The 26876-nt window shown below is 39.0% G+C and overlaps 2 protein-coding genes across 3 annotated transcripts in view; one reads left to right on the top strand and one right to left on the bottom strand.

The window, feature by feature from the left end:
- Window positions 1-5959, top strand: part of LOC126964715 (protein crumbs-like) — a 41902-nt gene extending 35943 nt beyond the window's left edge. Inside the window, exons 21-23 of the mRNA XM_050807991.1 lie at window positions 2021-2120; window positions 2611-2779; window positions 5714-5959. Coding sequence (XP_050663948.1) covers window positions 2021-2120; window positions 2611-2779; window positions 5714-5959 — 515 coding nt within the window. The remainder of the gene's footprint in view (window positions 1-2020; window positions 2121-2610; window positions 2780-5713) is intronic.
- Window positions 5960-9424: 3465 nt separating this feature from the next.
- The window catches only part of LOC126964504 (protein FAM102B), a 107914-nt gene continuing 90462 nt past the window's right edge, over window positions 9425-26876 (bottom strand). Inside the window, exons 5-13 of one of the 2 annotated variants that reach the window (XM_050807668.1) lie at window positions 26528-26664; window positions 24314-24406; window positions 22490-22590; window positions 19442-19536; window positions 18435-19070; window positions 14083-14209; window positions 13144-13252; window positions 11959-12091; window positions 9425-11114 (exon numbers count right to left, since the gene is read on the bottom strand). In XM_050807668.1, the coding sequence (XP_050663625.1) occupies window positions 11111-11114; window positions 11959-12091; window positions 13144-13252; window positions 14083-14209; window positions 18435-19070; window positions 19442-19536; window positions 22490-22590; window positions 24314-24406; window positions 26528-26664 (1435 nt within the window). In that variant the 3' untranslated portion in view covers window positions 9425-11110. The remainder of the gene's footprint in view (window positions 11115-11958; window positions 12092-13143; window positions 13253-14082; window positions 14210-18434; window positions 19071-19441; window positions 19537-22489; window positions 22591-24313; window positions 24407-26527; window positions 26665-26876) is intronic. The other variant, XM_050807669.1, reaches the window with a different exon arrangement.

Here is a 26876-nt window from a genome sequence, read left to right as displayed (position 1 = left end):
CATAAATGACAATCTGCAATGACGTTTGACAAGTGATATTTGACGTAAAATTTAACGAATATGACGTGTGATAGATTCATTACTCACTTAACCAATCAGTAGTTACTCAAGACATAATTTTCGCTTGTGAAATTGGCAAAATATACTCATAACATGTAGCTTCCATTTAATGTTACTTGAGAAGTTACTAATCACAGCTTTACTTGGACATAGTGAACGAGGCCCTTAGTGTTAAATTCATAATTACTTATAAGAAGTAAGGAGTATCATATTATATAATATTTAGGAAGTAAAAATTTCGTCGTCGCAAACAATATTTTTTCTACGACTGGGTAATTAAATTTTTTAATAAATAAACAAATAACAAAAATGGGCGGGAAATGTATTGTATACATTGGTACATAATTCTGGTGAGTGGTTTTATTTTTACTTCAAGGAATGGCAAACACCCATACAGCCAACGTGGGTAATGTAATAATTATAGAATACCTTGCAGCATCTTGGCAAATTATATTAACAAGTGTTTTTCTAAAATTGACATTGTAAAATAGCTATTTTAATTTCTCTAAAAAGCGAACGTTAAAAGTTAAAAATATATATATAACTTTGACAAAAGGGACTTTATACTATTATCACTACAACCGGCCGTCCACGGGTCCGTGTGCGGGCGACGGTAGGCAGTGTGCCGCTGACTTACACACGAATTATATTTTTATTTCGTGCGCGCGTGAATCGAGATAGCTAGCTCCGCCCAAACGCTGAAGTTCAGTATGCTAAAGAGCCTTAACACACTTCTACAACCTCAAAATTTTACTGAAATTTTAATTTCTACCTATTTTTACATATACTTCTGATGCAATGAAATACTTGTGAATTTATTATCAGTTCTGTCTACTCGAACTCAAGGAAACTGAACAGAATAAAAAAAAATTGCAAATAGACCACGTGTTAGATTACATCGCGACTGTTGAAGCTTAAAAATTTAGGAATACTGAAAATTAGACAGAAAATTATGTTACTTCACACAATAATTCGAGTTGACACAGTCCAGGTGTGAATTTTATATGCGTTATACATAACTTAGGTTCTATGTGGACGAAAGATTCTAAACGTGAAAGAACACGTTAGAAATGGTTTATTGAACTTATACTGATGGTCGAAGCAAAAGGTTCTCAGCGAATCTCCAATCTCGACCAAAGAAAGACAAAAGAAGAAGAAGTTACTATTTTTAGGACGACAAAACGATAAACCAAATACAATTTGTTTAAAATTTGACTGAAAACATAATTTAAATAATAAGATAAGAATTTGAATCTGCGATTGCATTTAATTCGAGGCCGGTTGCATAAATCGAATGCCCAAAGTTCAAAAATGTATCGTAAGTTGGGGATATACGTAGCAATGTTTCTAGATATCTTTTCGGTAGTAGGTAATGTAAATAGTTTCAGGCGGGGGTCACTAATCATAAACCTTTGCACTATCGTGCGTTTCGGCCAGTTTGTAAATATTCCTATTACACAAATCAAATTTGAATTTGAGTCGTTATAAAATCTTGTATGCTTTGTTCAACTCTCAGGTTGTGGCTTCATCTACAGGATCTACTTTACAATTGATAACTTGACTTGAGATGTCGCTCTTGTAAATCTAAACAATTTATGTTTTTAAAGTAACCCTCACTCCTAGGATTACTAAACAAATGTCAAGCCACAATCTGAAAGTTTAACAAAGCATACAAGATTTAATAACAATACGACACTCGAACGGTTAGCTCAGTTGGTTAGAGGCACGGAACGCCGGAGGTCGTGGGTTCGAGTCCCGCATCGTTAATTAAATTTTGTTGTTTTTCAAATTTTATTTGTGTATTAATCCTAGAAGTGAGAGTTATCACTTTAAAAACATAACAAATTGTTAATCTTCCTATTGTTAAAACTTGGTCGTGTGTTGGCGGGTCACCCACTACAGAACACTCGACCGGTGATGGATGTGTCTTACCCAAAGTAATTAGTGTGTGGTGATGCAGGGTGGACGGGAGCGCGCTGCGAGCTGGACGTGGATGAGTGCGCGGCCGAGGGCGTAGACTGCGGGCCCGGCCACTGCCGCAACCTGCCCGGCTCCTACGTGTAAGTACCACCTGCTATACGAACTATCTCCCCATCGCGCCTCCAGACACACTGGGTGTACGGGGGCTCTGATGGGCCACACGAACGCCACGAGTCATTAAGGTGATTACGCCCATTTGAATTTGCCCATGACGTCGACCTGGAGACATCGTGCATGGGAGCTCACGTTGGTGGTATGTGAAAACCATCCTGTGGAGGAATGCCGCACATTCAGATGGATGATATATAAGTTAATGATGGGGTGTCTTAAACATATGGAGGCGCGATTATGTCTTCTTTGTAAAACTTTGCAGTTGGGATCTTTTGTGTCTAGCGCCGCTACCCAGGATAGATACATGTGTTTTTGCAGTCAGCTGCTTTTTTAACAGAGGCATTGAGCTGTGAATCTGGCACCGGTTGGTCCATGCCCTGATCAACGCGGCCACTGCTCAGTCCAGCTTAAGACTCGCTAATTTCGTATTAAATAATATTTTCGTGGTCGGGCATGTAGGTGCGAGTGCTCAGCGGGGCTATGCGGCGCCGGGTGTGCCCTGCGGGACCCCTGTGAGAACGGCACGGGGCCCTGCCGGGGGGGCGCGGCCTGCGAGCAGCGCTGTCGGGACCGCCCTGACTACGTGTGCCTGTGTCCGCCCGCGCGCGCCGGCAAGGACTGCGAACTGGTGAGTACTCTCATAGTAATAGGTTTCCTTGGCAGTTGTATTTAGGGTCCAAAACGTAATGTACTCGCACCTGTCGGGACCGCCCTGACTACGTGTGCCTGTGTCCGCCCGCGCGCGCCGGCAAGGACTGCGAACTGGTGAGTACTCTCATAGTAATAGGTTTCCTTGGCAGTTGTATTTAGGGTCCAAAACGTAATGTACTCGCACCGAATGTGAGAACAGCTAGTGGTGAACACTCACCGCTTACACCTAGTCCAGCTCTAGCCCACGTTGCGCGACGTCCTTCAGCGGGCCTACCATGAACTCTTTGCGATTTAATTCACGGCCTAAAATGAACTGCTTTGCTATTTCATACCACGACGTCATTACAGCTATCCAATTTAGATTGACGTCAAATCAAGTCGGAAATTTAATCACAAAGTGTTTTAGTTCGTTCATTCATTCGTACCATGAGGTATGTGCGAGTACATTACGTGGCGGCGACGTGGGGCGGGTGGTTCCCTTCCCTAAAATATGGTCGAGGAAGGCTATGGCTGGTCCATGCGTCATGCTCGTGAACGGGTGCTACTCGTGGTGGCTGGATGATCTTGTTTCCGGGAGGTCTGCTTGATGTGTTTTTTTATTATTATTTCCTTTAAAGTTAAAGTTATTATATATTTTATTTTATGAAATGCTCACATAATGCCTCTATTTATTTACGGTATGTGTGGATTGATGCATCTACTATACTCAATAACTCTTGTGTTTATAATTAGTATTAATTTACTTTTTTTTCTTTTTTTGACTTACTTACTAGTGTAAGCCTTTCAGTTTTTGACATTTGAGTATTTTGTTGCGTCACTTTGCATATATTGTAATTGAAATGATTTGTAAAACAATTAAAATGTAAATCTTGACTTAAGAGTGGCAATGAGTTTCTTGCTACTTCTTCTCATTAGCTCAACCCTTTACGAAGTAGCAGTAAATTCAATAAGGAAAATTTTTTTTTGACATTCATAAGTGTCATTTTCGTGACCTACATGAATAAAGTGTTTTTGAATTTGAATATATCAACATAAGCTGGATAGCTTATGTGCCAAAATGAGCGATTCAAAAAAAGTTACTACTTAGCGGAAAGTGAATCGTTTTGTTAAAAATTAGTGAAAAGATACATAAAACAACTGGAAAAGAAAAATGGAATTGATGAAAGATGAGATAAGAATACTTTATTGGATTTTTTTGTAAAACAAAATACTGAAAATAAATACCGAAAATGAAAATACTAAAGACCAGGCAGTTAGACCCCTGGCTATATAACCTGTTCGGAAGAACGAATTAAAAAAAAATATACTCTGTGCTCCTGTCAGATCAAAAATCAATGGAAGTGCGTTCATAACTCGTTACAATCAGTTAATTTTACGAATACACATAAGCAAACCAAGCAATTTGTAATTCAAAGAACTATTTATAAATATTTCTATTATTTAATAAGTACTAAAAAGGGCTTAATGGTTTATAATTTGACGCTTTAAGGCCCAATTTTACAATGTATTTGTAGTAATTTCTACGCAAAAAAACCGCTTAAATCAAATCATTATAGGTTTCAAAGCGCAACGCATCTGGTTCGAGTAAGAGAGACAGACTTATGCAACTACTGTACAGGGTCATCTCTTTAAGCGATTAAAACGCCATTCAGTTATTGACACTTCATAGCGATTCAGTTTAGGTACCTACAATGAACTGCATCGAAATTGAATCGCTGATTAAAAGTTGATGGTAGGCCTTCTGGTCTCGTCATCATAGCAAAAATACAACAAAATAAGTGAAGCCTCTGGGATACGTAAACAATTTAATTTAACTTTAATTAGTAATAATCCATTACCTACTAAGGTGTGATATCATTTAGAAAGTCATTTTTGGAGTTTACTCCTTAAGAGTCGATTTTCATATAAGGCGCCCGGTATGAACAAAATATGGAGAGTAAAATCTACTCAACAAATGGGATAGTAACGTTTTTCTTATTTAAATAAAAACAAACTTTGTCTGCTTACAAATAAGGCAACAATTAGTATTGTATTTTCCTGTCGGCCACCTAGGGTTACTTTTGAAAATTATTTTATATTGCAATTTGAAGTGTTGTGGCTAATGTACGTTAGTTTCCTAAACTTTATTAGATGGCGTTGAACCACAGACACCCCATCTAAGTTGAAATTAAAAACAAATTATACTAGATTAAATTTTATCTAGTGTCACTTCCATAAACTGTTTCGTATTTCCAAATCGAACACTGAATCTATCGAGTAATACGACAACATAACGGTTTTCGATAGATGGCGCTGATCACAGATTTAAATAATTAGGTACCTGACCATAAGAAAAATCACTATTAACTATGAAGTAATTTTTTTTATAACTATTAATATCTATATTTTTTTTAATTAATACTAGTACAATCAATGTTACGTATTAGTTCCGTCTCGTAGTATTATTATTACATTGATCGATGCAATTTTAATTGATTGATCGTTTGCGGTTTTTAATTGATTTTTCTTTATTCTTAACACGGCTTAGACTATCATTATATTATTATTACACATAGAATATAAGCGCTGTACTAATTTTCTGGTATAACTAAAAGGAAAGTACTTACCTAATGAGTACTAACAATACATTGACAAAAATTTCCAGAAAATATACAATGGCGATCGCGTAATATTTAAAGAAATAAACTAAAATAGCCAGTATTTTCGTAAGTCTAAAGTCGAAATTACTGATAAATAAAACTATGCGAGAGGACCACGAAATTTAACTCACTCCCATGTCCTAAGGTGCTCGTCTCTAATTTATTCATTTGGTTCTCGGTCGGACCAAGCGGAGTCGGTACTGTACTGCAATGTACTTGATGAACGAAATCCTACTCAGTACAGGAACTACACATGTCTAATGTGTGTGCAGACGGTGCTGGAGGAGGGGGCTGGCGAGGCAGGCGGGTGGGGGGCGGGTGCAGCGGCGCTGGCGGCAGGAGGCGCGCTGCTGGCGGCGGCGCTGCTGGCGGCCGGTGCGGCGCTGCTGGCGGCGCAGGCGCGGCGCAAGCGAGCCACGCGCGGCACGTACTCGCCCTCCGGCCAGGAGTACTGCAACCCGCGCGCCGAGATGATGACGCACGCGCTCAAGCCGCCGCCCGAGGAGCGCCTCATCTAGAGCGGCAACCGCGCTCTACACGCCGCCCCGGGGGCGCCTCATCTAGAGCGGCAACCGCGCTCTACACGCCGCCCCGGGGGCGCCTCATCTAGAGCGGCAACCGCACTCAACACGCCGCCCCGAGGGCGCCTCATCTAGAGCGGCAACCGCGCTCAACACGCCGCCCCAGGGGCGCCTCATCTAGAGCGGCAACCGCGCTCAACACGCCGCCCCAGGGGCGCCTCATCTAGAGCGGCAACCGCGCTCAACACGCCGCCCCAGGGGCGCCTCATCTAGAGCGGCAACCGCGCTCACCAACACAATAACATGGCGGCCGTCCGCTCAGTGACGTGTGCGGGCGGCCCGAACCAAATGTACTGACATAGACATGGATGTACTGTTACATTAGTGTGTGTGTTATTTAATTTTGTACCTGTGCGTATGTGTGTGTGATGATTGTGTGGGCGTGTGTGCGTGTCACAGATAAAAAAAAACTGCAGCGTATCGTTTGAGCAGCTGTCATCATTGTGTGGGTATTATGCAGGGGCGTGCATATCATATAGGCAATTAGGCAGTGCATACCTCGTTATGAACCTAAATAAATATAGCACTAGTGTTAAAATTAATTTACTACCTACGATAGACAGTCTACTAAGCAAGCAGCGTTTCATACAAATTATGTCATACTGTCGGACCAAAGCGTAACTACGACCAGTTAGATCTACTGTGCCTACCTTGCTAGAACCAATGCACGCCCTTGGTATTATGTTAGTGGTATTAGTTAAATTAAATCAAATGTTATTAGTGTGTGTGCGGGTCATTAGAGATGGATTGACGACTGACATCGAGATTTGTTTATCTGATTAATAATATTGATAAAGTCGTCTCAATTAGATTGGGATTTAAAATGTGTTGCACGTTTACCTAAACATTATTTTATTGCTCACAACATTAATTAGTATAATATTGTATCGTTGCCGCGCCCCACGAGGCAAGTAGCCAGTAAGTACGCGGCGTGATGCCGGCACGTTTCAATTTTAATTATTATCAAATATACAATATTGACATTTTATAAATAAAATTAATGTTATTTATTAATAACATATTATATACCTACTGATTGATAATGAATTTTATATAAATATTGAATTATACTCGGACTAGTGTAAGATGGGTTCTTGAGAGACACGACGTTCTACTCGCCGTGTAACATATTGTGTATCGTAGGGTTAGTGTATGTAAGATAACGGAAAGCGTGCAAGATTCTAAATTAATGATAGTGAAGGCGACCCCATCGCGACCGCTTCCCCGACCCCGCACCGGGGGGAGGGGGGTTGACAGCGCATGGTTCCCGGGAGGTCGCCAGTGCCTTACACACAAGTCTGTTATATTATGCAACATATACTCTTAAGTTTTAGACAATGTATCACGACAGACTTATATATTATTATGCTAAGAAAAAACCTAATGTAAGTAGCCATGTGCTAGCGTGTTTGCAACGTACACTTGCATTCCACACTTTTGTCGGTGTGTTCTGAACAAATTATACATTCAAATTGTAAGTCAAATATTCTTTATTCGTGTAGGCTTATTTATACACTTTTAAATTGTAAAATATTTATACATTTATATCCTTATGTGATGCACCTACATACTACAGCTTGAGGCTCTCAATTATTAAAATATCCCCTATGTTTTCTAAGTTGTATGTTGATGAGCTGCGAACACACCGCACGAGCGTCAGCGGTATAGTATTATTGCATTTGTAAATGTTTGTGATATTGTATTAGTTCTGTCTCTATTTGAGACTCAGTGGCACTTCATGTACATAATAGCATAAGTGTTTCAAACGACTACTTAATGACTAGTGCAAATTATATCAAATATTTATTTTATTATTACATTAGTATTGTCTAGCCTTCGATTCCATTCGTAAGCATCCATTTTTATGTTTTACACTATATTTTATTGTTGTAAACTGTAGACATTTGTGATACCTGTAGGATACAATAAATGAATTGGTCACACAAAAAATTCAATGATTTAATTCAGAATTTTAAAATCAAATTTATCAGAATTTTTAAGAAATTGGAAATGTAACCTCTCGGATATTGGTGACTGGACATTTTAAGTACTTAAGTAATAATAGTTTAGTTATGTAAGTTTTATAATAGTAAGAATGAAATATCGAGGCATCCGTGGCGCCCGGGTGGGGGGAAGGGGGGAGCGACCACTAGCAATGTTACCGTCCACGCTGTTGAATGCATCTTCTGTGTAATGTAAGCTTATTGGCCCTTTACTCAATATATTGGTACTTATTAATTATTGAAATCATGAATAAAATTTTTAATTGATTGATCTGTTTATTTAACAAGAACTCCCTTGTATTTGTAATATGTACCTTGTAGTACTACCAAACCTTACTCTTATTTGAGCGAGTTTCCCTCATCGGTGTTGCATCGGACAGTTCCGAAATATGAATAAGAACGACTTTTCACTGTACCCATAAGCTCTGACATAAAATTTGGCCCAAACTGAATCCATCCTTGAAAATTTCGTAAGGAAGAGAAGGACAAACGAAGGCACTGGTAATGTTAAGCATTTCCGAAGTGGTGGTACATAAATGTAAAAAGAAAACTTTGTACATTCATAGGTGTCCTTGACGAAAATGAATAGTGACTAAAACCAGATCACGTTTGGTTCTTTCTGTCTTGGTCTTATAATAACATCGCCTGTGTAACGTGAGCGGCATTTGAGATTTAATGAATTATTCAAACAAAAAGTAAAGATATAAAAGTTTATCACCTTCAAAATCCATTTTGTTTTAAAAAAAAAGTAATTACACAAACTTTAAACTTGTTAATTTCTATATTAAATCAAACATTTTTGCAACGAAAATAGTCACAAACGAAACGTCGTTTAAATAAACGTATTTTCAAACATAACGATGTTTGAAAATACTTTTAACTTTTGTATTTTCTATGCCGCCAGTATTTAATGAAGATACCATTAAAAAGTTTCATGTATTGAAGCTGGAAACAGTTGGGTTGAGCAGGTGATCAACTATAATGTAGGTCCTGTGGATAGTGTCACAGCTCGAGGTTGAACAAACGACCCTACATTTAACGAACATGCGTCATTGGGACGGTTGGTCACAGTGGTGCGTGATTCCGAATCCTGCATAGCCCATAAATCTTGATACCTAAATCAAATTTGTATACTTAATCCAAGAACCCATGGTTACAACCTTTTTGTTATATACAAAAAGGTTGTAACCATGACAATTATTTTGGCCATTTTTGGCCTGAGTTTTATATATCCTGGGACGACTCCAGTGGACGTGGGTCCCCAAGTGTTGATCAGCAGTTTGCGGGTGGAACTAATAATATAATAATAAATATATATATATATATATATATTTGTAATATGCAGGTAATACATGATCTGTATCATGTATGTCAGTGCCGGAATAATGAAACAACAGAATATTTCTAAACACGTCCTTTAATCAAATACTGTACAGGTTGCATTACAACAAACACAATAACATCTTACAACAATAAAAACTTGCGCTCACACACACATACGTCGCGCAATTCCATTCAATACCACCCCCTCCGCCGCCCGACCCCCGCACGACCCAGCGAGCGGCGTCACAAAGGACATCGCAAATATCAGTTACGATGTTCTTACTGACGCTCGTTGACGCACGCGACACGCCGCTAGCCGATGACCTGTATATAAATACCACTGGACTGGCGGCTGTTAAAGTGCTTTTGTGTTTGATATTTGGCATTTTGGCGCTATTGGCCATGTAGCGAGAGTTGCGGAACTAAAACTAGACCTCAGCAAACATCGATAGATGATGGGAAACTATTTACAAAAAAAAATATGTACTTTATTACGTTGATTCTTGAAGTATAAATAACACGTAAAACGAACGAAATTAATTCAAAATGAAAAATACATCAGAGTGTTGTACGTTCCTACGCATACGTCAAAATTAGTTCTCTAGACGCTCGCGAGTAGCGCTTCAAATAAGCACAAGAAACAGACAGCAAGTCAAACATATGGAACAGCCTGTCCAGTGGTATCTATCTATACACGTCAGTGCTCTAATAACCTTAACAAATATTCGGAGGATGACTGGGAAGACAATTGTATTACTATCCCTGTATCGTTGCTTAAAGAGATTGTATCGAATTATTTTAATGGAAACATAGCAATACTTATAACAAAAACTACTAGACAACTCAGATAAGACTGTTCCGTTGAGTGACAGTGGGGGGCCGGCAGCGCACAGGGCACACGTCACGAGGCAAGCTTCAGCGGAATAAGTTGTGCGCGTCCCGTCTGTGTGTACCCTTCATTAGTACTAAAAGTGTTTCTATTTCAATGTGACTGTTAATATTTATAATAAAAAAATAAGACTCTCGGAATAAACAATGACAAACGGAGGTAGACAGACAAAGCAAAATAAATTATTTTTGTTTTTAAAACAAAAAAAAAATTTATATGAGTGGAAAACCGTATTGTGTAGTCTATTTTAAAGGTGGTTGTCGCCGTCCTATGAAATGAATTATAGAATAAATACCAATTATATTTTATATATTATTTCAAAAGAGAAGCGAGAAAAAATCAACCGCCAGCTATAATAGGAAATATAAGAAAGCGGACCATGGACTTGTAGTTCACACACACTAACAGCATATATAGTGCTCACACAGATGTACTTGAAATATAAAATGGCTGACATCGGAAGTAATTGTGTCTGGAAGAGTAATCATCACAAGTCAAACTCTCGACACGGTTCTGCAACAACTACCGACAGGTAGACTCTTTTATTGCGTGTGCAAGACCGTGTCGAACACACAGACGAACAGACAAACATAGGAACGTTCAGTCGCGGACGTCGTCATGTCATACACTCACTCAAATACTGCAGTCACAAAATATATAGACCGGAAGTTACGCACGCGAGTCGCAACACACACACACACACACACAGCTTACATCACGTAAAACAATAGGATTATGGCATAATTTATAATACATTAATAACAATAAATATGGTGGGCGGCGCTCACACAATATTATACAAAATAAATATCCGTCGACAACGATCGGGCCGCCCTCGGCTTCAACTTAACCTACTGGCTGCCTCGCCTCCGGCTACCTGCAAGTACCGAAAAAACGTCATTATTTACATTAACTTTCAAACTCAAAAAGGATTAAAAATAGGATTTCAAATAACTTACGGCCGTTTTCAATAACCTATCTAGCCTTAGTTTTACTTACTAGACGCAGACAAATCTATCCTTTTACGCTTACTTACAATTCAATAACCTATTGACAAATAGCATAGGACTATAACTGTATTGGTCATAACTATGGATAGATAAGATCTCGTCACGGTGACAGCAATGTATCCGTAAGTTAAACTAAGGGTAGATAGGTTATTGAAAACGCGCGTTATTGAACTTCAAAATCTACCACCTATTAGAAAAGTTATGCCTCTTAACAAGCAAGAAACTCTGCAAATATCTAGTTTTCCTAATCTTTTTGCATTTCAATGTAATTTATTCATTAAGTATGTAAGTACCCAGCTTTGGAGGTACGCGCCTTACTGCCAAGGTCAGTTCATTTTTACCATAACCTAGGAGAAGGCATAACAAGTTTTTGTTTGTTCCTGGTAACATAATGACAATCAGAGTTTCTAAAATAAGCGTAATAATATCAGGTATATATTAAGATATTTTTTTTATATCACCTCCGTTATAAATCTAGGTTTGTTAGTATTATAGGGACCGCACTGGCTCGCCTGACATACCTCTACTGTTTTGAACACATTAATTATATCTCACTTTAAAACAGACAGAAGTAACAGTATCAGAAAGTAACAATACATATACAAATTCATGGATTTTAATGGTTTAATAAAAAACCTTGTGTCAGTGTTTGTGCATTGCCCCAAATAGAGGTGTTACTGCAGAGCACGCAGGTATGGCAGCAGTACGCACCTGTGCTCGCGGTGCGGCAGGGGGTGTGGGTGCAGCACCACGCGCTGGTAGTCGCGACGTGCGAGCTGCTGCCGCTGCCGGGAGCCGAGCTCGGCCGTGCCGTCGCGTCCGATGAACAGCTGCAGCCCGGACGCTACGGGGACCACACACAGACTGTTATATTATCATACGATCCCAATAGTTTCATCAATCATAACTTATGTAACTCATCCAAACTTGAATTAAGACCTTCTTTTTCGTTTTTTCTGCTTCTAACTGTATCTCTTTTGCAAGCTGTGGCAATCTCTAAGTGGGTGTACAATTTAAAAATAATATGTTCCACATTTTGTTTAGTTTAGTAACGATTAGTTATTATAGCCTGTTCATTGTCCTTAAATAAATATATAAATAAATAAATATGCACGTTAAAAATAAGTTTAAAAAATGATCCTTAATTGATTTCTCTGCCATCTCAAAAAACCTTGGCACCATAACTCGAAAAGCAGCCTTAGATTTTTAAGAAACATGCACATTTTTTTGGTTTTTTTTTTTATTTTATTTGAATTGTTCTTGAATTGAAATCTGTAACTGATTTAAATTTAAAAATACTATTAAGTCCTGTTTTATTTTATTTTCTACTGGTACTTCTTCGAAGTGGTGTTGAAATGTTAATTAGAAGCTGACACACCGGTCCGACGTTGCTATTGGTGAGCCCGTAGACCCCAGACCTACGTTATTTTATAAAAGCTGAAAGTTTGTCAGCGCATGCTCACAACACATGTTGGAACGATGGACCATTATGGAGTTTGGGTTGCAATGGGTTTGGCAGGTAAACGGTACTAAAAGTGTGTAAAATACCGATCTAAATACATCAAATTATAAAGTGCTATTTTTGGTATTATCTTCAGAATATTATTAAAAATCACGTTATTCATTGACAGACACTTACCATCTGCATCGTGGCAACCCCTTGCCAGACATCCTTAATGTTCATGAAACTATAATTTTACTTGCGTCATAGTATAAAAAATGATTTTTAAATATAATACTTGGGTAATAAGTAGATTTGCATGCTATGAATAGTGCTTCCAAAACATATAAGCTCATTATTTATTTTAACACTTATTACATTTAATAAATGTGTTAACGGCAACATACACATACGTATGGTGGTGTCATGTTGCGTGTTAGCCGTGCGGTACTCACTCTCAGCGGCGTCGTCGGGCGCGGGCTTGAAGTCAGCGCCGGCGAGAAGCTCGTCGATCAGCGAGTCCGGGTTGACGCGAGTGTTCTCCACGCGGCACGACACGCCGTGCTGCGGACACACACACATATACACTCGTATCGGATCGACCTCGTACACACACCAGACTAGCGAAACTCTCTAAGAAAAAAGCGATTCGCTCGACTGTATGAAACGTGCAGTCATTGATAGACTGTCAGATGACGGCTATAATCTTGTAAAAAAAACGGAGATAGCCGAAATCCACTACGTTTTAAGCGACTGTTCGCTTTCAAACTTAGCCGGATTATACTTCGTCGTCATACTGTAATTATTGTTTCAAACTTGTGACTCTCTTGGAAATATAGAAGCAGTGGTTTCCCGTTGCCTTCTGCCCCAGACTTTTTGAAGTGATTTAAGCTCCAAGGCCATTGTAGCCTCTTCTGGCCAGTTTCAGTGGCACAGGTGAATGGTTATCCTACCATTTACTCGGACCTCGTCAGTTATCCAGCAGGGAGCAAATTTGCCGATCCTCTCACATCTCAAGATAAAAACCCGTCTGTCCACGACATGCCACCAAGGAATTCTTTCATAATTTGGCCACATAATGCCTGGAGGAATTGAACGTAGTTGAGAACACAACTGGCAAGCGAGCCCGAGGCCGATCTCCTACCAAATGGACCGACCAAATAAAAGATTCCAGGTCCCCAAAGTTTTGAAACAAAAAAAATCACTCCAAGTGTGGACCACTTGTTGATGACCACGATCATCAGTCATGAGGGAAATTCTAGAGAGAAAGATTTCAAACTTATGTCAAATGACTGCACGTTTCATAAAACGTCTTTTGACATACTTAGACAGTCCCGCCTCTTACTACGCAGTATTTACATCCTCTTTGACACTGCATAGCAGCCGGCACGTACCTGGGCGTCGTCGTGCGCGGCGGGCGCCACGTTGGCGGCTCGTTTGCGTCGCTCGAGTGCGGCGCGCGCACGCTCCAGCGAGCCGCTCTCGGACGCGGACGCGGTCAGTGACCCCGACGACGGGTTTCTGTCGAGCGTCATCAATCATTCATTATACAAACATTACCCCATATTCCTTTGCTTCGTTTTAACTTAGATTATTTATTTTATCTACAGCTATGCATTAAATCACCACTACACCATTCAAACAGGTGTTGTGATGAAATTCAGTACAACATTACAACACTCGTTTGGATGATGGTTACCAGGACTGGATTTTTTAATGTTAGCCGTAGGCTAACTGTTTCAGAATCTTTTATAGAGGATTCACATTATGGGTGTAGATAAAAGTCTAATAGTGACAGAAAGCCAATTAAAGGTCCTCACCAGATAGCAAATTACTAGTTTTAAATAGTTATAAGAAATTCCGAACTAAAAAACATTTAACGTTTGAATAACCAATAATCTTAAGCTATAAAGTATAAACTATAAAATATTCTTAGTTCAGCGTGCCGATTGGCAAAGGCCTCCTCCAACGATTTCCACTCTTTTCTGTTTTGGGCAACTCTTCTCCGGTTAAATAGTTACGAACACTTAATACTGTCAACAATAGTGGTAGATATAGGTATGCTCTAACAATTTAGCCAAAGAATTCGTTAATTATAAGTCTAAATGAAAACATTATGAGTCCAGGCTTATTGCTTTAGTGTGCGTGACAAACTACGTCGTTCACTCGCGATTTGTATGTCACTTTGTGTTAGTGTGCGTGCATTGCTCAAAATAGAGGTTAGCTGTTTTCACAGCTGTCACAGTCTAAACATATAAATGATCCAAGGTTTTTAAGAATCATTCCATATAGGCTATAAGTAACATTAACATTGAGTGAAATAATTAATCTGTGAATTCACATAAATATCTGTTTATGTAAAGCTCTTATGAGTTCTAATAGTTGCAGACTCACAATTAATGATAACTATGTTTTAAACTATAATGGTTTGAAAAACAGTTAAAAATAATACTCAATACTAATCCGGATATTTACCATGATCAGAACACGGACTAGTAAAAAAATAAGGACTCCGTGTCACCTTACATAACAGTGTAGCAGCAAAACAAGCCGATTAACGTGTAAATACATAGCCCCACGCACACAATTACACTAATACAAGCAGACAGGCGGCCATTATGAGAATTGTCATCGTCTGTGACAGATCAGTTTGCGTCTCAATAAATTATTTTAAAAAGGCCGTCGCGCGTTGTGAAAACTTGTAAAAACAATATTACGGAACATAAAAAGTGTCAAGGAATTACATCTCACAGATAGAAACGTAGTAATCACACATTTTTTGTTCTTTTCATGATACAACTTCATTCTATGTTTGGAACACAAGACCTCCACAACGCGTGATAGTAACATCCAGTGTGACCGGAAAATAAACAGGGACATTACCCGAAAAATTGGGTAATCCATATTTTAATGGTGTTCCAAGTAGATAATTCATTTTTTTTATGAAAATAAGGATCGAGACGAGCAAGACGTTCAGCTGATGATAATTAATATGCCCTGCCCATTAAAATGCAGGATTCTTGAAATACCCAAAAATTCTGAGCGGCACTGCTACAACTGCGCTCGTCACTTTGAGACATAAGATGTCAAGTCTCATTTCCCCAGTAATTTATTTTAGTTTTTACCAACAATTTTTCAAAGTAGTGTGGAACACTACTTCAAACCGACCCATATTTGTGTGCTTTATAAGGTGCGGTTCCGGCCACATAACGAGTATTGTTCCCATCTTTGAGCAGAGCTGCTCGAATTTTTGCATTACTTGGCGTTGTGGAGAGACGTGGCGTCTTAGAAGACACAAAATGACTGACTGATGGCTGACCGCATTTGTCACGGACATACAAGTATGAATTGTAATTTTGTCTTTAAAAAACGAATTTAAGAATGAATTTTGTGTATTAGGTATTCTTAAAAATAAGAAACGTCATTTGTATATCAGTTAAAACATAGATACTACAAACAAGACACGGGCACAGGAATCAAACCCGCAATCCTTACTTTCAAGGTGTAACAGTTTATGTAATTTTTATTTACTCTTAATATGACGATATTCATTTTTATTTAAGAAAACAATCTGACTATCAGATATTAAAAAATCGGAGATACGAGTAACGTGGCTATATAATACTATGGACTAATAACGGGAAAAAAATTGTGTTATCTGGTATCCCCCGTAACTGCACACACACTAGCGTAATGTTGCTTCACCTCTTAATATCATTGCGCGGAGTCCTTCTTTTTTTATTCGTCTGTGGATCAAAATAGAATATAATATAAATATATTAGTTATAGGGAGTGACAATAGCATAACATATTCCAACAACACTTGGTAAACGTTATACAGCAACATCAGTTTGTAAAGGGGTTTGACATGGGGAGAAGAACTGATAAGAAACTCCCAGCCCATATTTTAAATCATTTAAACAAAATTAGTTTGGGTACTTAATACAATACATACAATAGGTTATTATTTTTTCTGATATTTCAAATATTGATCTACCCTCTTTCTGCCTGCAACGAATTTAATGATCCACAGTACTACCGGTAACGTTTTCGAACCCACTCAAAAGTCATAGTAAATATCCAGGTTAATATTGTTGATACCTACATTAAACTCAAAATAGGTAAAAGTGTTTATTAATTGGCAGCCCACATGCGAAGCTCAACATAAAAGGCAACATAAATAAAACGTGCATTTTAAACAATATTCCGAATACAGTCCACTTACAGAGTGAATTAATAAGATAGGGATGTAAGTCTCAACGAGGCCAAATTATTTTGATTCACTATTTCGTACATCATCGCTACCTTATTGTTTCAGTCTCAGTAACCACACGTTAAAATATTTCAAAAGCAAAATGAAAATAATCGAAGACGCGCAAATAAAACACAAGTCGACTACGCATGACGCAACATTTACACGAGACAACATCAACTGCGTGCGCGCTCCGCCGTGTGCCCTTGCGTGTGTGTGTGTGTGTGTGTCAGAGTGTGTATGTGTGTGTTTGTGTGTGTGTGTGTGTAATCGAGGGTACACCGATGATTTTTTTATTTATTAATTATGAAAAATAGCATTACAATTTATTGATTTATAACAGGACAAAAACCACAGATGTTTGTTTGTACAAATACTATTATCGCCTACAAATAATATTAAACTATAAATACACAATTTTAAAATCTATTTTTATATAGAATTCTCGTGTCCCGGGGTTTGTTACCAAACTCCTCCGAAACGGCTCAACCGATTAGTATGAAATTTTGTGTATCGGGTCTGAGAATCGGCCAACATCTATTTTTCATACCCCTGAATGATAAGGGTGACCCACCCCTAAATATTGTATTTTAAATTATCAAAAAAATACATCCAACTTCAAATTTTTAATCGTCTACGATCACAGATCCAGATCCGCAAAAGGTTTGCAAGATGGCAATCGAATATAATAGTCTTGTTGTGGTACAATAAATTTTATGTACGATACATTTGATAGGTCTGAGAATCAGTCGTCATCTATTTTTTATACCCCAATTTTTTTTATTTTTTTATTAGGTAGGTACTTTATATGGCAATAAAACGATTGCTGGGTCAGCTAGTATACTTTAAAAACGATTCGAGTTTTGTTGTAATTACACCATACAGGCAATTGAGCCAATAAATTATGAATTTCGTGATGGTAATGTGTTTTTGTGTGTATGTGTGTGTGTGTGAGTGTGTGTCTGTGTGTGCGACGGGAGCGCGCGCGATAGTCACTAACATGGCGGGGGTCGCGGGGGGCGGTCGTGGCCGCCGCGGCAGAGACTGCGAGAGCGCGCACGAGCCACACGACGAGCAGCGGCCCGCCTCGCCGCCGCCGCCGCACCTGTCCGCGGCACGCACATTACGTCATAGTACAGACGGCAACACAACATTAGATACACGTTACAACGACAGGAGACAACCCCCACTCTTGTTACACATTACGTGACACTATTGCATTATAACTTATGTTATGTTTAATAAATCGTATATGGCAACAGCGTCATTTCGGTATAATATTACGTGTCAGAAAAAAAAAGGTAAAAACACTGGCACCACCCAACACCGTTCAATTCACAGCATGTTATAATGAAACAGAAACGTTTAGTAAATGAAGTAAGACACAGAAGGGACCCGCCCGACACCAATGTTACGGAAGGGAGGGCGGGGTCAGTGGGGCGGAGTCAGCGAGGCGGGGTCAGCGGGGCGGGGTCAGCGGCAGCGGGCACTCACCTGGCACACTCGGACACGCTGTGCCGCAGCTGGGCGTCACATTCCGACTTGGGCGTCGACGTCATCTGCTCGTTGAGCGTCCGGTTCGACACGCTCCGGAACCGATGCCGAACGTCGATCTTCCCCAACTGGTCTTCCATCTCGGAAGGTATACAGTAGAACTCGTCCTCGAGACAACCGGACAGCCGGTTGGCGATCAGAGAGTTCTTTCTATGAGCCAACGGCGTTAGGAATGGAAAGTTCGTGAACAGCTCTTCGCTCTTTTTATTCTTCTCGACCAACGCCGGTATTGTGTTTAGAGATTTCTGCTTCAGTATTTGGAAGTTCGTAAGCGGCTGAACTACCGAGCTTATGATGGAGACGGCTCGCCTCTTCTGGTCGAAGTAAGTGGGCATCGCGAAAGAACTGTCCTCGACGATTGTGGCATCCGGGGTCCGGTACTCCTCGCTGGATGGCGAGTGCAGCACGTGGCGCGGAATAACATCGGGTTGCGGCATCAGCGTAGTGTCGGGGGTGAGGTACAGGTCTGACGAGTCGGTAAGCGTGCGCTCGATGACTAGTTTGGCGGGGGGGTGGCAGCAGCCGCGGGGCACGTACAGCGTGGTGGTCGTTGTGGTCGTGCGCTCCACGTGGATGCTACGGGGGCGGGGATAGGGGAGGGTGAGCAGGGCGGGGCAGAGAACAAAATAAATATCAATAAGCAAATAAACAGGCTTCAACTTGGTTAGTCTCGTGCTGGTGTGCCATTAGATAGGTGGTGTTGGTCGAGCACACACACATACGTCTGTACAATTCTAGCGTTCATACACTCACAGGTTTTCATTATCATTTTATTTCAAATCAAATTTTAATATATCATGTTATTTAATACAAATAATAAAAAATAGGTATTAACATATCGAAAAAAAAAATTAAAACTACCCTCACCTAGCTGTATAGGGTATGTGTATACATAGACCCTAAGTTAATATATCTAGTCACTGTTGCTGGACGGATTGCACTATTACCTATTGTGATGCTTGGAGTCGGGGGCGGAGTCTCCTTCCGAGCTCTGCCTGGAGTGAGCCGACGCAGCCGACACTGAGCTGCCATAACCTGACGCCTGAAAAATTAATTTTGCATTTTAATTACTCCCCTATGAGACCGGAAGAACTGCGTATTATATACTAGGTCTAGCTATAAGATATGTTACGAATAAAAAAACATTTCTTATGAAGTAATATTAGCTTAATAAAATTTAAATATATATGTTCACTTTTGAAGTCTCAGCAAAAAATATGAAATAACGAGCTGTTAAGTATTGCCGTGCTCTATTTATGACGCCCAGTTTCCTCATAGCCAATTTGACTTTGCCCTCCAGATGACCGCGGAATTGGCAATCACTCGAGATTTCGAAGCCCAGTATTCCGATGGCTTTAAGGCGAGGTATTCCCAACACTTTAGGTAAAAATCGCTCGAACGTATATCTATAAGATTCAATAGGTACGCATAGACACGGGCATGGCTGAGACACGAACCAAGCGATTCGGGTCAACGACCGTGGAGGTCGTTGTCCGGAAGGACCGTGTAATATTTATTAAAACTTACATTTGCGCAAGAGTACGAAATACTGTGATGTTTTTTATGCATTTTTGAAGTGAATCGACGTATGAGAGAAATGTTATATTACGCGCAAAATTATGATTTCAACATTTTGGATATCGCATCCGAGGTTCTCGAGGCTGCAGAGAACGAATTTGGGGTCATTTTTGAAATCCAAGATGGCCGCCACGCAAAATTATGATTTCAACAATATGGGTATCGTATCCGAGGTTCTTGAGGGTGCAGAGAACGAATTTGTGATCATTTATGAAATCCAAGATGGCCGCCGCGCAAAATTATGATTTCAACAATATGGGTATCGTATCCGAGGTTCTCGAGGGTGCAGAGAACGAATTTGGGATCATTTATGAAATCCAAGAGGGCCGCCACGCAAAAGTTTTATTTCAACAATATAACTAAACATCTTGTCTCAAGGTGACGAGCGCAGTTGACGCGGCGCTCAGAAATTTCGTTTTTCAAGAATCCTAAGTGGCACTGCATTGTAATGAGCAGGATATACAGTGTTTTTTTTAAGTGGGACAGTATGGGGAAATCCTAAAATATAAGAGATACAGGGAAACTGTCTTAGGAAACATTAGGTACTTTTTTGTGAAAAAAAAATTGGTATAGTCAAAATTTTGGTCAAGTGTGAGTTGTCCCTAAAAAGGATTAATTTTGATGAAATTTTTTTTTGACGCACATCTACTCAGTTTCATGAGGGGATCATTTTATTGTATGGGAAGAAAAAAATCGGGACAGCAGAAGTTAGGTAAATTTAATAAAATAATTTTACATTAAAGTAAATCTTCAAAGTGGCCTCCCTCTTTTCGAATGCAGGCACGAGCGCGTTTCAGAACACCTCTGGTAGCTTTAGACAAGGCGTTGTGATGTATGATTTTCAAAATGATAATGCACTGCGTCTTTTAACTCATGTACCGAGTTTTAAGTATCTGCATAAATTCGACCTTTAAGGTACCCCTAAATGAAAAAATCCAACGGTGTTAAATAGGGCGAACGTGGTGGCCATTTAATAGGGCCATTTGTGCCCATCCAGCGATCAAGAAAATGTTCATTTAAAAACTGTTTAGTAGCGATAACCGATGTGGGCAGGGGCGCCGTCTTGTTGGTAGATGATATTATTCAAATTATTTAATGGAATTGCCATATCTACTAAATCCACAGCCATGTTTAATATTTCCTGATATTTTTGACTATTCAATGTTCCATGGTAAATTTTAACGACAAAGATTTTATTATCTAATATTGCACACCAACAATTAAAGGAAAAGCGGACCTGGTTATGGGTTGCCGTAGTTTGGAAGGGGTTTGTACGTGCCCAAAAATGATTATTTTTTCTATTGTACATGCCATTGTTTGAAAAATTGCATTCATCTGTCCAAATAATCCGGCTTGGAAAAGACGGGTTTCTATCGAGCATGCTACAAACCACTGGCAAAATGCTAATCTCCGGTCAGTGTCTCCTGGAAGCAATGCTTGTACAAGATGACCTTCTATTTAACACTTGTACTTGTAAGCCTTCAACACCTTTCGTACTGTAGATCTATGCACACCAATATTGTTAGCAGCTTCCCTCAATGAGGCTTTTGGGTAGGCTTCAAAATATCCTAAGATTGCGATAGTTGTAAATTCATTTCTTACTGTTGCTCGTCTCTTCTGTTTTAGTGTAAAACAGCCTCCCTTTCTTAAATTTTTCACCAGTTTGTCAAAAATTTTGCGGTTCGGTTGATCGCGGTCCGGATAACGTTCCCGATACCACTGTAACGCATTCACAGAGCTACGATAATTTACAAAATACGCTTCAATTAAATTTACTTTATGCGAGTTCGATAATTCCATGACGAAAACTTAACAGAATGTTAACTTTAAACAATGAAATATCAAGTAAAATACTGTTTGTTTCAAGGAGTTCCAAATTTAAAATTTGTTTTTTTTTTAATTAGATTTGTAAGGTAAGGTGCTCGCGTAAGAATACCTTAAAGTATTTTAATCCTTTTTAAACCAAATAAAGTGTTCCAAATTCAAATGTAAAACTGGAATAGGCAATATTTTTTTTAATAAAAACCTTGCAGTAGGCTTGTAATAATGAAAACGATTTTCTTAAATTTGAGTAACTTCTGCTGTCCCGATTTTTTTCTTTCCATACAATAAAATGATCCCCTCATGAAACTGAGTAGATGTGCGTCACAAAATAATTTCATCAAAATTAATCATTTTTAGGGACAACTCACACTTGACCAAAATTTTGACTATACCAATTTTTTTTTCACAAAAAAGTACCTAATGTTTCCTAAGACAGTTTCCCTGTATCTCTTATACTTTAGGATTTCCCCATACTGTCCCACTTAAAAAAAACACACTGTATAAATTACCATCAGCCGAACGTCCTGCCCGTCTCGCCCCTTATTATTATCAAAAAAAGATTTTATAAAGCTGTAAGAATATTGATGGAGCACCTTGCTGCTCATATCTCCGGACGTATTGGAGGAGTTCCTCGAGTGTGTGTGCTGCAAACACTCCGCGCAGCCGCCGCCCGCCACGCTCACTGGTACAGTCGCTGGAACATTACACACACTTCTGTTAACTTGTACTACTTATTACTATGGAGCCTTTGTGAAATACTGAAGAGAGACATGTTCACGGTGGCCGTTCTCAGCGTCACGATTTCTACTTGTCTAGTGTGCTTGATATGGGAATGAAGCTTCAGGTAACTTATACGTTTATATAGTCTGTAGCTGTTAGAAAACCGATAAAAACAGGCCCGGTTTAATAATTTTGTGAAAATAGAGTTTAGTTCTAAACTCAATATTTACGACCTTTTCACAGCTGTCATAGTCTATCTAGACCGTTGATAGAAGATGAACACTAGGTTCGATGACAGCATATGTAAATGAGATAGCAATGGTCTGTAACGTGTGTTATGTTTTCATTCTGGACTATTTGTACAACGCAATAGACAACAACAACCCATATTTTAAAAATAACTGAATTCACACCAAATCACTCAATTACGTATTAAAAATCAGAATTTATTCAATTATAATTTAAATTAAATAGAATTGCACCACGGCAGCCATTGTTAGTTTGGAGCCGATGAACTGGTTCCAAACATAAAAAACGCATACGCGAAGGGGATAGCAGTTATTGTAGTGTATCTCGGTTACTCTCAATACCAATCTAATTAATGTGTCTCTGTCACATTACTATTGTTATTTAGTGACGCATCATCTCTCTAACAAAATCTTTAAAATCATGGCTAGTAGTATTAAAATACGACGATACAGAAAGCGTTCTTAAAATTAAAACTTAATATTCAATTACTAACATTTATTTAATCTTGTGCACAGTTTCACATACTAACAAAGACTTTAAAAAAAATACACACACACACACACACACACACGCAAACACAAACACACGCACTTACACACACACACGCACACATATACACACGCACACACATACCTCTTTTTAGTGAGTTTGCTAAATATGTTTAATAATGTATAGCCTTTCGGAAGGACCTAGCCTTTGCAACTCAGGGTATCCTATCGCAGAGGATAGGGCACAAAACATTTTGTACCTCAAATTATTAGTTGAATAAATGATGATTATTATCTATTCGAAGACGTGTTAGTTTACCGACGTTACGTTAACCAACACCGATAGTTACTCACAAGTTGAAATACAGCGGGAACTAAAGTATATCTTTGATATCTTGTTTATTTCGAAAACAGTTAACAATCATGTCAATAATATGGAGCTTCTCGATATCTTCCACCGTACCATCGAGGTCCGCGTAAAAGTATTCATAATACATTTAGCAGACCTCTTATAATATCAAATTTAGGACTGAATTCGCCAATCATCAGAGCTGGCGAACAATATAACATGCTTGTTAGAAAACACCCAAATGTAGATATATTCAATGACTCACATCACTTATGAATAAAATACTAACATAGTTTTAAGTCATTCTATAAACTAACCTAGTAACTTAAATTAATTTTCACATTTACTTTTATTTATATTTATTTATAAAACACCTACTCTAAATTATTATTAGTCAATGCTGTGCATTTCTTTTATAGGTGTGCATATTAGAATTGTAAATAATGTTAAGTTTATATTTGTAAATGTATTAATATGTATTCTGTTGAAGTGTTTAATAAAAATAAATAAATAAAATATATTTAAAGGTTACCAAGTGAGAAAACGAAATGTTGCTACACTCATAGGCTATGGTATGGTACTACTTAATATAAAAATGAAGATATAATTACTTGGACATTCCGGTAAGATCGGAGGCTCGTCGCCCTCCGGCGAGGGCAGATCGCACGACGGCAACGATGATAGAGGCTGTGAGTGGCTGCCCTCTGAAATACAACCAGCCAATCTGTAATCCTTCGTGAGTGAGTGACCCATCCCATCCCTGCTAATATTATAAATGTGAATGTAAGTTTGTTTGTTACGCTTTTATGCCGGAGCTACTGAACCGATTTTGATGAAATTTGGTACAGCGATAGAGCTTGGGAAAGGAGGTAGGCTACATTTTATCCCGGAAAAATCCTTGGTATTGTAAAAAACTGAAATTCACGTCGATGAGCTATAACTATGCCAATAGTAGGTTTAGTTTTCCATCGCAATCTTCCTCGAAATAAGATTCATATAATATGTTGGGAACGGGAGCGAAAACGGAAACCGGAACTAGAATAGGACATGAGATAATCTTCAATTCCACATTTGCTTATTATTTTTAAAAAACCCTTTATCTACGCGGACAAAGTACCGGGCATCAGGTAGTATATTATATAACTTGCTCCAGCTTTTCTCAGGTCTGAGGCGTATATTTTCGAATGAACTATTTAACAATAAATCAGTGATTTTAAAAGACTTACTTTGAAAAAAGTAATTGGAAATACTCATTTTTATTTACTCATAAATATATCGATCGCGACCATCATGTTCACGAAGCATACTTACACAAACTAAGAATTCTGCTCTAAAGGTTGATGTATCTAATGTTCGATTGTTAATTTGAACACGATTCATATATTGGATGCAGCACCTTACAAACTAATTTGTTATGTATATTACAGCCATTGTAAAATACTCTATTTGATTGAAAAGAGTGGCCGTTGAGTTTCTTGTATGTTCATCTCACGTGCTCTACTTTTCCCGACTATATGGCAGATTCAGTAATTTAAAATAAATTTTTCTACGAAGATTGAAAAGTGCTTAGTTTAAGCCTAATTAAGCTAAGTTTATTTGACTTTGACTAACTGGCAAGAGGCTTACGGGATGGGGAGTGGTGAGGCAACCAACCCTGGACATCCGCAACAACCGACAATGTCAAGAGTTGCGTTGCCGGCCTTTAAGAAGGGAGTATGCTCTTTTTATGAATGTACTTAAGTCGTATCGGTTCGGGGCAGCTGCAGCCGGTAATTGATTCCACAAAGTGGCTGTGCGAAGGAAGAAATTTCTTGAAAGACGTGAAGCGAGTGGTATTTTGCATTTTGACCTAATGTCCGCTGGAATCAACCCGAACAGCACTTCCGTGATAAATGCGGTAGAAGATGCAGAGAGAATCCACATCTCTACGAAAAGCCAAAGAGTCAAGCCGACCGGAGATAACTTCAGCTGGTACTGAGCAGAGGCGTGCATCTAATATAGGCAATAAAGCAATGCCTACCTCCTTATCTACCCTAGATACTACTGTTACCACTAACTAGATACTAAATACCTACGGCAGGGGCGTGCATTACTTTTCTAGCATACAAATACTTACCTTAATAATATAATATTTAGGTATTGCACATATATCGCGAAGATTATGTCTTTGTGATTTACTCTCGACATTACAATTTTGTGGTTTTAAAATTAAGTAAGCTAAAACTAACTGGGTGGGTGTTCTTATTGAAATTTGGTAATAGAATAACGGAACTAAATTAACATTACCACTAGTGGTATATATTAATTTAGGTTCTTATTAAGGCAGGCACTGCCTGATATGAAATGCACGCCCCTGACCTACGGTAAGCTATCTCCAGATTACATATTCCAAAGCTCAACTACGACTAGTTAGATCTACAGTGCCTACCTTGCTAGAAAACTAATGCACGCCCCTGGTACTGAGGGTACTTTGACTATATCTGAGGTTAAATTGCACATGTTTTTATTTTTATGAAAACAAGGGACGAGACGAGCAGGATGGCAACTGACACGCCTTGCCCATCACAATGCAGTGCCACTGAGGATTCTTAAAAAACCCAAATATTCTGAGCGGCACTACAAATGCGCTCGTCACCTTGAGACATAATATGTTAAGTCTCATTTGCCCAGTAATTTTACAAGCTACGGCGCCCTTCAGACCGAAACACAATAATGTTTTCACATTACTGCTTCACGGCAGAAATAGGCGCCGTTGTGGTACCCATAATCTAGCCGGCATCCTGTGCAAGGGAGCCTCCCACTGGTGTATGTTGAGTGTTGCCTACCGAAGTTCTTCTTCTTGGTCAGCGAGCCGAAGTCGGAACTAGCCGTGGATGAGGCGCAGTCCTCGTCAGCAGGCGGCGCGCTCTCCGACCCGCTGTCCACCACTCCGCCTTCCGCTGCCTCTTGCTTGCGCTCCGGTCTGCATACATACTATTATATTATATCAATGACGAAGGTATCAAATACAAATATAGTAATTCTGTCATTTTCAAGAGATCTGAGCCTTTATTGTTTCGAGTTGTTGAAGTTGTAAACAATGAATCGAAAGATAATATAAGATGATGGGAAGCCTCCAGCTGGTGATAAAACTAATACTACTAAAAACATTTGTACCTTCAAAAAATGCGCGTA

The sequence above is a fragment of the Leptidea sinapis genome, chromosome 5 (genome assembly GCF_905404315.1).
Source record: "Leptidea sinapis chromosome 5, ilLepSina1.1, whole genome shotgun sequence".
In the NCBI taxonomy this organism is placed as follows: Eukaryota; Metazoa; Arthropoda; class Insecta; order Lepidoptera; family Pieridae; genus Leptidea; species Leptidea sinapis.
Note: the sequence above shows the minus strand (reverse complement) of the source record. Positions and strands in the feature narration are given on the sequence as shown.